Genomic DNA, 15,088 nt, shown 5'->3' with positions numbered 1-15,088 from the left:
ACGCTGAGCACATCATGAGAAATGCCAGGCTGGATGAGTTACAAGCTGGAATCAAGAAAGGTGGGAGAAACATCAACAACCTCAGATATGCAGATGATACCATTCTGATGGGAGAAAGTGAAGCAGAGCTAAACAGCCTCTTGATGAAGGTGAAGGAAGAGCGTGAAAGAGCCGGCTTAAGACAAAGTATTAAAAAACAACTTAGATCATGGCATCCAGCCCCATTACTGCATGGGAAAAGGTGGAAGTAGTGACAGATTTCCTCTTCTTGGGCTCTAAAATCACTGCAGATGGTGACTGCAGCCATGAAATCAGAAGACGATTGCTTCTTGGCAGGAAAGCTATGACAAACCTAGACAGTGTTTCGAAAAGCAGAGACATTACTTTGCCGACGAAGGTCCATATAGTCAAGGCTACAGTCTTCCCAGTGGTCACATATGGTTGTGAGAGCTGGATAATAAAGAAGGCAGAATGCCAAACAACTGATGCCTTCAAACTGAGGTGCTGGAGAAGAGTCTTGAGAGTCCCTTGGACAGCGAGGAGATCAAACTCGTCAATCTTAAGAGAAATCAACCCGAATAATCTTTGGAAGGACTGATGGTGAAGCTCCAGTATTTTGGTAATCTGATGGAAACCAGATGACTCATTGGAAAAGACGCTGATGCTGGGAAGGATTGATGGCAGAAGGAGAAGAGGGCATCAGTGGATGAGATGGCTGGATGGCATCACTGACTCAATGGACATGAACCTGGGCAAGTTCCAGGAGATAATGACGGACAGGGAGGCCTGGCGTGCTACAGTCCGCGGGATTGCAGAGTCAGAAACAAATGGGCAACTGAACAATTGGGTGACTGGATTTACCCTTTGACTCAGCAGTAAAGAATCCGCCTACCATGCAGGAGCCAAAGGAGATGCAGATTCAGTCCCTGGGTCAGGAAGATCCCCTGGAGGAGGGCAGGGCGATCCACTCCAGTATTCTTGCTGTGAAAATCCCAGGGACACAGAAGCCTGGTGGGCTCCAGTCCATAGATTTGCAAGGAGTCAGATACGACTAAAGGGCTTAGCATGTACATTGGATGACTTCGACTCTTCTTTCTCCAACAAGAGTAAAGCTTTGCTCGTGAATGACCTTGGGAAAATAATCACATTACTGATTCCGATTATGCCCCAAGTGAGAGCCCCCTAATAATAAAAACTGCTTTGCTGAGGTGTGTCAGTGCAAAAAGGAAGGGGTGTGTACTCAGCGTCGCAGGTATGGAGGAGAGGCCTGTGTTCCAGCAATCAGAGATCTCATGCACAGGACCACGTCAAGTCAGGGCCCTCCAGTGTCAAGTTCAGGGGAAAGCTGTTTTCACCAGCCCTCACCAAGGAAAGCATCTCTGATTTTCTCCAACACACTCTAATCACACAACTTAAATACAGAAACTTGGTTAACCATTCATTTTCATCACTTCAACTCATGGTAGAGCTTGTTAGTAGTGCATGTGTGTGCCTGCCTGCTCAGTCGTGTCCGACTGTTTTCAACCCCATGGACTGCAGTCCCCCCAGGCTCCTCTGTCCGTGGCATTGTCCAAGCAAGAATACTAGAGTGGGTTGCCATGCCCTCCTCCAGGGGATCTTCCTAACCCAGCAATCAAACCCATGGTTCCTGAATTGGCAGACAGATCACTGAAGAAAACGAAAGTTGCTCAGTCATGTCTGACTCTTTGTGACCCCATGGACTATACAGTTCATGGAATTCTCCAGGCCAGAATACTGGAGTGGGTAGCTGTTCCCTTCTCCAAGTGATCTTCCCAACCAAGGGATCAAACCCAAGTCTACTGCATTGCAGGCGGCTTCTTTACCAGCTGAGCCACCAGGGAAACCCAAGAATACTGGAACCTATCCATAAAACTGGATCTCCCTGTAGCTCAGACATAAAGAATCTGCCTGCAATGAAGGAGACCCGGGTTCGATCCCTGGGTCGTAAAGATCCTCTGGAGAAGGGAATGGCAATCCACTCCAGTATCTTGCCTGGAGAATCCCATGGAGAGAGGAGCCTGGTGGGCCACAGTCCACGGGGTCACAAAGAGTCGGACACAACTGAGTGACTAACACTACATAAAACACTCATACCTCAAAAATTAGCTGATCCTTCCTGGCCACTAGGTGTCACCATCACTCCATTTGAACAGGCAATTTGAACTTGCTTTGTGCAGAGGTATTCTTTCTGAAGCTAGTACACAGAAATTAATTTTTGTGCATTTTTCAATACTGGAGATTAAATCAGCAAGTATTTCAAATACCTGGAATTCTTATTTTCACAGTTTACCACAATAAGCAGATGATAAAAACATAATCGTCTTTCTTTCGGACTTACTTCAGAAAGAAAAATACCAATACAGTATACTAATGCATATATATGGAATTTAGAAAGACGGTAATGATGACCCTATATGCGAGACAGCAAAAGGGACACGGATGTAAAGAACAATCTTTTAGACTCTGTGGGAGAAGGTGAGGGTGGGATGATTTGAGAGAATAGCATTTAAACATGTATAATATCATATGTGAAACAGATCGCCAGTCCAGGTTCGATGCATGAGACAGGGTGCTCAGGGCTGGTGCACTGGGATGACCCTCAGAGATGGGATGGGGAGGGAGGTGGCAGGGGCTTCAGGATGGGGAACACATGTACACCCATGGCTGATTCATGTCAATGTATGGCAAAATCAATACAATATTTTAAAGTAATTAGCCTCCAATTAAAATAAATTAATTAATTTTAAAAAATATAATCTTAGAGACATACCAATGGTTCATCAACCAGAGCTGGGACCACCTCCCAACCCAGGAAGAATGTTTACATAGAGAGAGCAAATGATCACATCTGCATCCTAAAATGCAGCATCTGGGAGACGATGAGGAGGCTGGCCAGGTTTAAAGAGAGAAGTATAGAGTCACAGAGGTAGAAAACAGACTCATGCTTACCAGCAGGTAAGAGGAGAAAGGGATCAATACAGGAATTTGAGATCAACATATACACACTACTCTATATATAATCAGAGAAGGCAATGGCACCCCACCCCCATTACTCTTGCCTGGAAAATCCCATGGACGGAGGAGCCTGGTAGGCTGCAGTCCATGGGGTCGCTAGGAGTCAGACACGACTGGGCGACTTCACTTTCACTTTTCACTTTCATACATTGGAGAAGGAAATGGCAACCCACTCCAGTGTTCTTGCCTGGAGAATCCCAGGGACGGGGGAGCCTGGTGGCTACAGTCCACGAGGTCACAGAGTCAGATATGCTGGGCAACTTAGGTTTTGGTATAACTGATTCACTTTGCTGTAGACCTGAAACTAACCTTGTCAATCACCTATACTCCAATAAGAATTAATTTTAAAAATAAATAAAAATAAAAGGGAAGATTATTGCAGAACCTGGTGAAATGAAAAGGGCCAGCCTCAAGGCTGTGACCCTGGAAACAGAGATGACAAGGCACTGGAAAAGCGGAGGAGATGGACCGCTTCACTGGGTGTGCACCGCCGCCAGGGGTGGTCACATTGCTGAGGCGGAGTCTGAGTCAGTGCTCACGGGTGCCAGCACCACGGTCTGAGGAATACAGGACACGGTCACAGAAAAGAGATGTTTATTCAGACGGACTGTCTTTAAGGTGCTGCTTCCTCATGGTGGTCACCCCCACTTGGCTGTGTCTCTTAGGACTTCGGCTTCCATAATAAAACCGTGATTAGGATTCTAATTGCCAGAAGTGAAATCGACCTGATGACCGTAAGGAAGCGGTACAGAGAGAGATATGGGAAGTCCCTTTTCCACGACATCAAGGTAAGTCTCCTAATCGTCATCTACTTGCACCTGTACTTCATCCTTCTTGAAACTGAAACGAGAGCCTAACTTTAGATAACTTCAGGGTGGAATCTAAAAGTTCAGTCAAGGGGTCGTCTACATTAGTGGGTCAGGCAGCCTCAGAGCATCACTAGGTGAGAAAACCCCTTCTCCTCACTTACCCCTCTTTGATGTGTTTTAAGCAAGTCAGTGGTCTGGTCATGAGCGCTATTCATCCCCTGATCGGGTGATGAGGCCTTAGCACCAGCACCAGAAGACTGCATTCTGCAGCGGGAGCACGTTAATTGAAGAGCGCCTTCTGAGATCAGCCGCCAGAGGGGAGGGCAGCCAGTCGGGTCCCCGCATGTGCTGCGGCCGTAACGTTCTGCGCACGCGCACCCATGAGCCCTGGAGGGTGCTGACGCGATGACTCCGAAGTCTGCAGCCTGGGGTCTTCACTCTGACTCATGTAGACTCTACCCTGGATCCTGATAAAGCCCAGCCAAAAATGTCAGCATATGTAGGCCCATCTATGTAACTTGGGGACACAGTGGAAAATGAAAATGTTTGACCTGTGGTTCGAAACAGTATAAAGAACTCCAAGATGGCACCCAAGCATAGGGGCCTGTAATGTATCTTAAGGTATATTTTGAGCACAGCTGGGTCCTCTGGGCTTCCCAGGCAGCTCAGTGGCACAGAATCCACCTGCCAAGCAGGAGATCGGAAGATTCCCCTGGAGAAGGGAATGGCAATCCACTCCAGTATTCCTCCCTGGGAAATCCCATGAACAGAGGAGCCTTGCAGGCAACAGTCCATGGGGCTGGAAAGAGTCGGACATGACTTAGCCACTAAACAAGCCCTGTTGTCTTGTCCACATTGTTCCTTGAAAATTTCCGTTGCATAAAATAGCTTTTTAGTTCACTGAAAGACCCAGGAGAGACCTGACAATCAGAGGACTAAGAGACCATATAACCCAGGAGGCCCTGCAGGCCTCAGGAAGTCGAGAGGGTTTCAGAGGAAGGATTATTGGAGTACTTGAGAGACATCTTCCTTCTTTGTCTCTGATAAAACTCTTCTCGCATCCACCTTCAAAGCCCAAAACCTTTAGTGAAGATGAACGTTTCTCACTGAGAAACGCGTAACTCATTTTCTCGGTGAGTAAACTAGCTCAACTAGTAACTATAGTTACTATACAGCAGTTAACCATGGCCACCTCAAAATCTACTAATATTCACAAATAATTAATGCAACTTTGTGCATTTACAGCAGTGAAATATAAGTAACAGCTGTGTAAGAGAACACGAACATGAGAGTTGCCTTTTAACAAAGATAAGTTTTATAATACTTTAATTACTATCATTTTTGAAAATAATGTAGAAACTATAGAAGATGATAAAAGGATTTAAATTGCCCTAATGTGGTGCTGGAGAAGACTCTTAAGGGGCCCTTGGACTGCAAGGAAACCAAACCAGTCCATCCTAAAGGAAATCAGTCCTGAATTTTCACTGGAAGGACTGATGCTGAAACTGAAGCTCCAGTACTTTGGCCACCTGATGCAAAGAACTGATTCACTGGAAAAGACCCTGATGCTGGGAAAGATTGAGGGCAGGAGGAGAAGGGGATGACAGAGGATGAGATGGTTGGATGGCATCACAGACTCAATGGACATGAGTTTGAACAAACTCTTGAGAGATGGTTAAGGACAGGGAAGCCTGGCGTGCTGCAGTCCATAGGGTTGCAAAGAGCTGGACGTGACTGAGTGACAGAGCAACACCAAATTATTCACCACAGATAACCAATAGTAAAGTTTTGTTGTATGTGTTTTCTTTTTAAAACTATATGTAAACATCAAAGTTTTACTACTTAAAGAAATATTTCTTTAAATCATGGGTCCCATTGTATATGTTGTAAAGAGCATAAACTTCCCTATATTATTATATATTATCTTTTACTTTTTCACTATTGTACACAATATGTTTTGGAGCACCAATTGGGCTCATCAACAATTGATCATTATTTCCTTAGGATAGACTTCTTGAAATAGAATGACTGCCTTAATGAGTATAAATATCTTTAAACCATTTGAGACATATTGTCCAGTGTGCCCTCTAGACTCTACACTAATTTGTAAGAACATTAGGACACCTCTTTATCTAAAGGTGAGGAGAAGAATTAATTCTACTGCTAAGCATTCTTCTTTATAAAAACATATTCAGGCCCACATGCAACGATGAAGACCAAGCACAGACAAAAATAAATACATAAAAACCATTAGGGTTTCATCAGCTTTATATAAACCCCATTCTATTGACTATGACCATGTCATTACTTTTCAAGAACCTCCACTGGGAAGAGTCCCCAGGACACGTTACATCAGGATGGAAAAATAATTTTTCAGATGCTAATGGCCCATGGTGTCTCACTGTATAGTTCAGAGGAATTATGCTTCTTTTTATGACATTGTGTTTCAAATACCTTATACGTGCTGCTTTTCAGGATTTCGCATCAGGGCACTATGAGAAGGCTCTGCTGGCCATCTGTGCGGGTGATGCAGATGACTACTAAGTGCAAAGGAGAACCTGGAGTATGCCGTCATCTTCACAGACACGCCACATATAGGTTGTGATTAACTTGCCTTTTACTATGAAATCATAGAATCATATTTTCTTTTCTCTCTTTAAAAGTATCTTAAGAATAATTAGTATCAATAGGTTCTTCAAGGAAAACCTATTGATGAAAGTATATGGGATTGGATTTGCACATATCTAAATCAGCAATTTGTTAAACTGTGTATACTGGAATAATAAAGGAAATCATTGTATTGAAATATATGTTACTGAATGTGAAGGATCAGTTTCTACAAGAAGTGGGTTGGCTTATGTCTGTCCCAGCGGGAGACCAGGACAACCAGTGGGCGGCCATCCCCTCCCCCATTCAAGACTCTGGGCCAACTAAAGTAAGTGAACATTTAAAGCCCTTTTAAATGAAAGCAAAGACATAAGGCTCACTTGATAAAGAATCTGCCTGCAATGCATGAAACGCAACAGATGCAGGTTTAATCCTTGGGTCAGGAAGATGCCCTGGAGAAAGGAATGGCAACCCGCTCCAGTATTCTTCTCTGGAGAATCCCATGGAGAGAGGAGCCTGGTGGGCTACAGTCCAAGGGGTCACAAAGAGTTGGACACAGCTGAAGGGACTAAACCACCACCGCAAAGACACAAAACAGTAGCATGCAGCCAGCTTTGTGCTTGTCAAGCTGAGATGTGTGAGAGACATAAACACAGGCGTGTGTGTGTGTGTGTGTTTGACAGCCACCTTAGTGACAGCAGCTCATCCCAGGTACTGTTTTCCTTGGCGTTGGTGTTGAACCAGCCACTTACTCCAGCTGCTTCAGAGGAGTCCTTGCTCCCGGTTTCCATCTTCACTGCTCAACAGCAGCAGCATCAGGGTCTCTGGAAGCAAGCACATGATTGGCCCCATCAGTGAGGCTGATCCCTTTGGTGTCTAAAGATTTGGTAAATTAGGGGAAGCAGAGAAAAGGTACTCACAGAGTCAGATTTGGGGAGAATGGAGCTTGAAGCCACAGTGTAGCAAGAACAGAATCGGGGACAGGGATGGGTGAGCCCACGACAGAGGGGCACAGTCCCAGAATACATAGTGGTACAGCGGGCACGGGGGCGGGGGGTGAGCATACAAACGAGACCCTGGAGGCAGCAGGTGAGGAAGGCCAGAAGGGAGATGAAGACAGGCAGGCAGAAACCTAAGTGACGTTCACAGGAGTGTGTTGTTCCCCAGGGAGCACACTTTGCAGGCTCACAGCCCAGTCCCGGGAGACCAGCCCCTCTGAGCTCAGGGATATAGTGCACTTGCTCAGAACTGGGTTCTGCCTCAGGGGAGGGTGCAGGACGTGTAGAAACAGTTCATAATTAGACTTCTGAAACTACTTTCAAGACTTCAACTGGTTGTCTTGATGCATATGATGTTATATAATTTCAACCTGGGTTTTATTTCCATTAAAAAAAATCATTAGCATTTCAAGCCAAAGTAGGGTGTGGAGAAAAGGAAACACTCTTGCACTGATGGTGGGAATGTAAATTGATACAGCCACTATGGAAGACAGTATGACGATTCCTTTAAAAAGTAGGAATAAAACCACCATGTGACCCAGCAAGCACACACCTAGGCATATAGCCTGAGGAAACCAAAACTGACAAAGACACGTGTACCCCATCGCTCACTGCAGCACTGTTTACAATAGCCAGGACATGGAAGCCACCAAGATGTCCATCAACAGAGGAATGGGTAAGGAAGTTGTGGCACATATACACAATGGAATATTACTCAGCCATAAAAAAGGAACACGTGTGAGTCAGCTCTGATGAGGCGGATGAACCTAGAACCTACTACACAGAGTGAAGTAAGTCAGAAAAAGCAAGATAAATGTCATATTCTAATGCATATATACAGAATCCAGAAAAAATGGTAATGAAGAATTTACTTACAGAGCAGCAATGGAGAAACACACATAGAAAATGGACTTATGGACATGGGGAGAGGGAGGAGAGGGGGAGTTGTATGGAAAGAATAACATGGAAACTTACATTACCATATGTAAAATTGATAGCCAACAGGAATTTGCTGCGTGGCTCAGGAAACTCAAACAGGGGCTCTGTATCAACCTAGAGGGGTGGGATGGGGAGGAAGATGGAAGGGCAGTTCTTAAGGGAGGGCATGTATAGCTGATTCATGCTGAGAAAACAACAAAATTCTGTAAAGCAAGTATCCTTCAATAAAAAATTATTAATTTAAAAAAACACTCCTTGAAAAAAAATTTTCACCTTCCAGTTCCAATTCGGTCACTCAGTCGTGTCTGACTCTTTGTGACCCCATGAACCACAGCACGTCAGCCCTCCCTGTCCATCACCAACTCCCGGAGTCCACCCAAACCCATGTCCATCGAGTCAGTGATGCCATCCAGCCATCTCATCCTCTGTCGTCCTTTTCTCCTCCTGCCCTCAATATTTCCTGACATCAGGGTCTTTTCTAATGAGCCAACTCTTCACATTAGGTGGCCAAAGTATTGGAGTTTCAGCTTCAACATCAGTCCTTCCAATGAACACCCAGACTGATCTCCTTAGGATGGACTGGTTGGATCTCCTTGCAGTCCAAAGGACTCTCAAGAGTCTTCTCCAACACCACAGTTCAAAAGTATCAATTCTTCGGCACTCAGCTTTCTTTATAGTCCAAATCTCACATCCATACGTGACTACTGGAAAACAATAGCCTTGACTAGATGGATCTTTGTTGACAAAATAATGTCTCTGCCTTTTAATATGCTGTCTAGGTTGGTTATAACTTTCCTTCCAAGGAGTAAGCGTCTTTTAATTTCATGACTGCAGTCACCATCTGCAGTGATTTTGGAGCCCCCCAGAATAAGGTCCATTGTTCCCCCATCTATTTGCCATGAAGTGATGGGACCAGATGCCATGATCTTAGTTTTCTGAATGTTGAGTTTTAACCCAACTTTTTCACTCTCCTCTTTCACTTTCATCAAGAGGCTCTTTAGTTCTTCACTTTCTGCCATAAGGGTGGTGTCATCTGCATATCTGAAGTTATTGATATTTCTCCCGGCAATCTTGATTCCAACTTGTGCTTCCTCCAGTCCAGCATTTATCATGATATACTCTGCATATAAATTAAATAAGCAGGGTGACAATATACAGCCTTGACATACTCCTTTTCCTATTTGGAACCAGTTTGTTGTTCCACGTCCAGTTCTAACTGTTGCTTCTTGACCTGCATACAGATTTCTCAAGAGGCAAGTCAGGTGGTGGTATTCTCATCTCTTTCAGAATTTTCCACAGTTTATTGTGATCCACATAGCCAAAGACTTTGGCATAGTCAATAAAGCAGAAATAGATGTTTTTCACCGTAAGACATCTTTATATACATTGTTCAAGGAATTGTGAAACTTATAGTTTTGCTAAGTAATATCTTTTGTGTCTTTGGCATAGTGTGGAAAAAAAAAATCTTTAGACTTAGGTAAGCAGATTTCACTGCAGTAAGTGGAAGAGGCAAACACAAAGGGAAAACGCTGACCATGGGTGTGCAGGGTCTCAAAGGTCAGCAGGAAACAGCTTCGATTCACAGGGCTAGTACACGAGGCTGGAGAGGAGCAGTGTGGGAGTGGGGGGCGTGGTGTGATGGCACCGTTGACCTCACAGTGACCCTCACAGGGGCTGGGTGGGGACAGATCTTGGGTCCCCTCCAGGCAGCTTTTAGGAGGAGCCTGAAGGTGGGTTATATATAGTTCAGGGACCTGTGGGGTAGACAGGAGAAGACTAATACCTGTAGCAAATGTTCGTCAGGTTGGTCAGCAGGGGAAATCAGTCCAGCTCATCCTAAATGAGACAAAGCAGAAGAGTGTGGAGGGCATGTTGAGGATGGTCGTGGGTAAGGAGGAGTCGCTACAAGCCCCATCTTAGCCATGTGGGAAGGGGTGGTGACCCTATCCTGACACACAAGGGGGTATCTGGGCCAGCTGAGTTTCCCAGGTGCCCAGGGCTCAGGAAAACTGGACACAGTCAGGGCCTTTCTCTTCTCCCAGGTTTTCTGTCAAAAGTGTCACCGAGTTGTTTAAATGCCAGCACAACACGGCTGTCCTCGTCTTCGCATAACTCACTCACCGAGGTCCTGTGCTAGAGGGGGCGTTACCGTTAAGGCAGTGGCCGCTTGTGCGTACCGACCTCCAGCGGTCACAGGAAACCCAAACACAGGGAGGGGCGTCTACCCGAAGGCCCAAGTGACCAGCGCGAACACAGGGAGGGGCGTCTACCCGAAGGCCCAAGTGACCAGCGTGAGGCCTCTGATTAGCTGAGACTTGTCACCCATGTTCAACCTATAGAAAAGAGCCAGCAACGTAAAAGGAATGTGCTTTGTTTGGGTGTGTTCTTAGTCTACAGCTGAGAAAAGATAAATTAGCACTGAATTGCTGGCATTTCCAGAGACAAAATAAAACTTAAATACTGAATCAGAAAAGAGGCTAGTCGTTTGGCTAAAAAAAACTGACTTTTAGTGTTCTTATATTATAGAACATTATTATAACCAAAGTTGTCATCGTACATGTTAAAACAGTGCCAAACTGGGATGTCTCAGAAGATGGAACAGAGGCAGAATGAGGGCCTATCCCTGCAGAGAAACATCAGAAACGCAAGCAAAAGTTGCCGGAATCAACCGAGAAGTGTGGGAAATTAGCTGGGATTTAACTCAGAGTCAAGGACACAGTGGGGAAAGCAGGAAACCACTGAGACATTTTTATTCACCATCCCCCTCCCTCCAACCAGCTTAGCATCAGACTTGAAGACAGTGGCTGCGTCCCGCTATGGGATACTGGCCCCTGTCTCCCAAATATGTCTGTCCTAATCCATCAGCGGAGAAGGCAATGGCACCCCACTCCAGTACTCTTGCCTGGGAAATCCCATGGACAGAGGAGCCTGGTAGGCTGCAGTCCATGGGGTCGCACAGAGTCGGACACGACTGAGCAACTTCACTTCCACTTTTCACTTTCATGCATTGAAGAAGGAAATGGCAACCCACTCCAGTGTTCTTGCCTGGAGAGTCCCAGGGATGGGGGAGCCTGGTGGGCTATCGTCTATGGGGTCACACAGAGTCGGACACGACTGAAGTGACTTAGCAGTAGCAGTAGCAATCCATCAGGTTTTGAAATGAAAAGGCCAGTTTTCATTCCAATCCCAAAGAAAGGCAATGCCAAAGAATGCTCAAACTACTGCACAACTGCACTCATCTCACACCCTAGTAAAGTAATGCTCAGAATTTTCCAAGCCAGGCTTCAGTAATATATGAACCGTGAACTTCCAAATGTTCAAGCTGGTTTTCGAAAAGGCAGAGGAACCAGAGATCAAATGGCCAACATCCACTGGATCATGGAAAAAGCAAGAGAGTTCCAGAAAATCATCTATTTCTGCTTTATTGACTATGCCAAAGCCTTTGACTGTGTGGATCACAATCAACTGTGGAAAATTGTGAAAGAGATGGGAATACCAGACCACCTGATCTGCCTCTTGAGAAATTTGTATGTAGGTCAGGAAGCAACAGAACTCGACATGGAACAACAGACTGGTTCCAAATAGGAAAAGGAGTACCTCAAGGCTGTATACTGTCACCCTGCTTATTTAACTTATATGCAGAGTACATCATGCAAAATGCTAGGCTGGATGAAGCACAAGATTGCTAGGAGAAATATCAATAACCTCAGATATGCAGATAAAACCACCTTTATGGCAGAAAGTGAAGAGGAACTAAAGAGCCTCTTGATGAAAGTGAAAGAGGAGAGTGAAAAAGTTGGGTTAAAACTCAACATTCAGAAAACTAAGATCATGCTATCTGGTCCCATCACTTCAGGGCAAATAGATGGGGAAACAATGGAAACAGTAGCTGACCTTATTTTGGGGGGCTCCAAAATCACTGCAGATGGTGACTGCAGCCATGAAATTAAAAGATACTTACTCTTTGGAAGGAAAGTTATGACCAGCCTAGATAGCATATTAAAAAGCACATACATTACTTTGCCAACAAAGGTCCATCTAGTCAAGGCTATGGTTTTTCCAGTAGTCGTGTATGGGTGTGAGAGATGGACTGTGAGGAAAGCTGAGTGCCAAAGAATTGATGCTTTTGAACTGTGGTGTTGGAGAAGACTCTTGAGAGTCCCTTGACTGCAAGGAGATCCAACCAGTCCATCCTAAAGGAAATCAGTCCTGGGTGTTTATTGGAAGGACTGATGTTGAAGCTGAAGCTCCAATACTTTGGCCACCTGATGTGAAGAGCTGACTTATTTGAAAAGACCCCAGTGCTGGGAAAGATTGACGGGAGAAGAAGGGGATGACAGAGGATGAGATGGTTGGATGGCATCACTGACTCAATGGACATGGGTTTGGATGGACTCCGGGAGTTGGTGATGGACAGGGAGGCCTGGCGTGCTGCAGTCCATGGGGTCGCAAAGAGTAAGACATGACTGAGCAACTGAACTGAACTGAACCTGTTGGGAGCTGCAGCAAGGACTGAGGTGAGGTGCTGGTCTCTGTCCATGTGAGCTCAGAGCCGTCCCAGCTGCCAAGGGAGAAACATGACAGTCGAGGCCAAAAAACTGAGCAACGAACACCTCGGAGGACAACCTGTCTGCTTCCATCGCTATTCAACATTCTACTGGAAGTACTAGCCAGAGCCCTCAGGTAAGAAGAAAAAGAAGGAAAGGAAGAAATGAACTCTATTCACAGGTGGCATGATCCCGTATGTAGAAAATGCTGAAGGATTCACAAAGTAACTATCAGAGCTAATAAACAACTTTGGCAAAGTTATAGAGTACAAGCAAAAAAATTGAAGGTGTTAGTCAGTCACTCGGTGGTGTCAGACTCTGTGATCCCTCAGTGCTCCTCAACGTGATCTACAGATTCACTGCAATCTCTGTGGAAACCTGTACAGCTGTTTTTGCAGAAGTGGAAAAGACTATCCCCAAATTCATGTGGAATTACAAAGGACTTGGAACAGACAAAACCATATTGGACACAAAGAAAGTTGGAAGACCCATACATTTCACAAGCTACAGTTATCAAACAGGGTGGTGAAAGTGAAGTTCGAGTGTCAGTCGCTCAGTCGTGTTTGACTCTTTGCGGCCCCATGGACTGTATGTAGCTCCTCTGTCCCTGGAATTTTCCAGGCAAGAATACTGCAGTGGGTTGCCATGCCCTCCTCCAGGGGATCTTCCTGACCCTGGAATTGAACCCGAGTCTCCTGCATTGCAGGCAGATTCTTTACCATCTGAGCCATCAGGGAAGCTCGAGCAGGGTGGTACTGGCATGAGAACAGACAGGTAGACTAATGGAAGAGCACCAGGAATTCAGAAAGAAGAGCACAGATATCTGTCAGCTGAGTCCTGACAGGCACCGTCACCATTCCATGGAAAAAGAACTGAACAGACTTTTCTGGGGCAACTGTGTAGCCACGTGCAAACAAATGAGGTTGGAACCTTCTCTTATACCACACACCAAAATCTATCCAAAAATGGACTGCCAACTCAAAAAGAAAAGCTCTTAGAGAAAACATAGGGCTAAGTCTGCATGACCTTGGATCTGGAAAAGGATTCTTAGATATGACACCAAGAGCAAGAGTAACAGAAGGAAAATTAGAAAGGTTAGATTTCACCAAAACCAAAATTTTTTGTGCATCGAAGGACATCACCAAAAACAAAAAGAAGAAGAAGAAAAGATAACTTACAAAGTAGGAGAAAATATTTGCCAATCATATACCTGACAAGAGTCTAGTATTAGAGGATATACAGAACACACAACAAAAGGAAACTAACGGACACGCAAAGTGAGCAAAGGACTTGAAGGCACATTTCTCCAAAGACGATATGCATCTCTTTCATAGCATAAGACTAAGTTCAAATTTTTTAGTGTTTAGGGAAATGTAAATTGAAACCACAGTGAGATGTGGATCACTTCACACACACTAGAACGGCTATAATATTTTCAAAAAGAAAAAACAAGAGGAGTGAGCTTGTAGAGAAAGTAGAACCCTTGCACAGTGCAGTTGGCGGTGTAAAACGGTTCCGTTGTGGAAAATATTTCAGCGATTCTACAAAAGTTGAACGTGGAGTTAATGTATGGCCTAGTAATTCTACGTCTGGGGATACACACAAAAGAATTGGAAACAGGCCCTGAAATAAATCCATGTACACGCGTGTTCTTGGCAGCACCATTCCTAGCAGGCAAAAGTTGAAGCAACTCAAATGTTCATCCACCAGATAAACCAACTGTATATATACAAACTCAACTCTAAAGGAAATCAACCCTGAATATTCATTGGAAGAACTGATGCTGAAGCTCCAATACTTTGGTCACCTGATTCAAAGAGCCGACTCATCGGAAAAGACCGTGATGCTAGTAAAGATTGAAGGCAGGAGGAGAAGGGGACGACAGAGGGTGAGATGGCTGGGTGCATCACCGACTTGCTGGACATGAGTTTGAGTAGACTCCAGGAGTTGGTGATGGACGGGGGGGTCTGGAATGCTGCAGTCCATGGGGTCACAGAGAGTCGGACACGACAGAGCAACTGAGCAACAATAACGACTGATAATGTTACAACATGGTGAACTTCAAAAATCCCCAGTGAAAGATGTCTGATACAGAAAGTCACATAACTGTAAAACCACTCATATTAACCACCCAGACGAGTTAGATCCACAA

At 45.0% G+C, this 15,088-nt stretch overlaps 1 protein-coding gene across 1 annotated transcript in view; it reads left to right on the top strand.

Annotated features, from left to right (window-relative positions):
* The window catches only part of ANXA10 (annexin A10), an 86,396-nt gene extending 79,741 nt beyond the window's left edge, over positions 1-6,655 (top strand). The window contains exons 11-12 of the mRNA XM_042243572.1: positions 3,702-3,824; positions 6,321-6,655. Coding sequence (XP_042099506.1) covers positions 3,702-3,824; positions 6,321-6,389 — 192 coding nt within the window. The 3' untranslated portion in view covers positions 6,390-6,655. The remainder of the gene's footprint in view (positions 1-3,701; positions 3,825-6,320) is intronic.
* Positions 6,656-15,088: the final 8,433 nt, after the last annotated feature.

The sequence above is a fragment of the Ovis aries genome, chromosome 2 (assembly GCF_016772045.2).
Source record: "Ovis aries strain OAR_USU_Benz2616 breed Rambouillet chromosome 2, ARS-UI_Ramb_v3.0, whole genome shotgun sequence".
Lineage (NCBI taxonomy): Eukaryota > Metazoa > Chordata > Mammalia > Artiodactyla > Bovidae > Ovis > Ovis aries.
The sequence above is the reverse complement of the archived record's forward strand: the minus strand, read 5'-3'. Positions and strand labels throughout refer to the sequence as shown.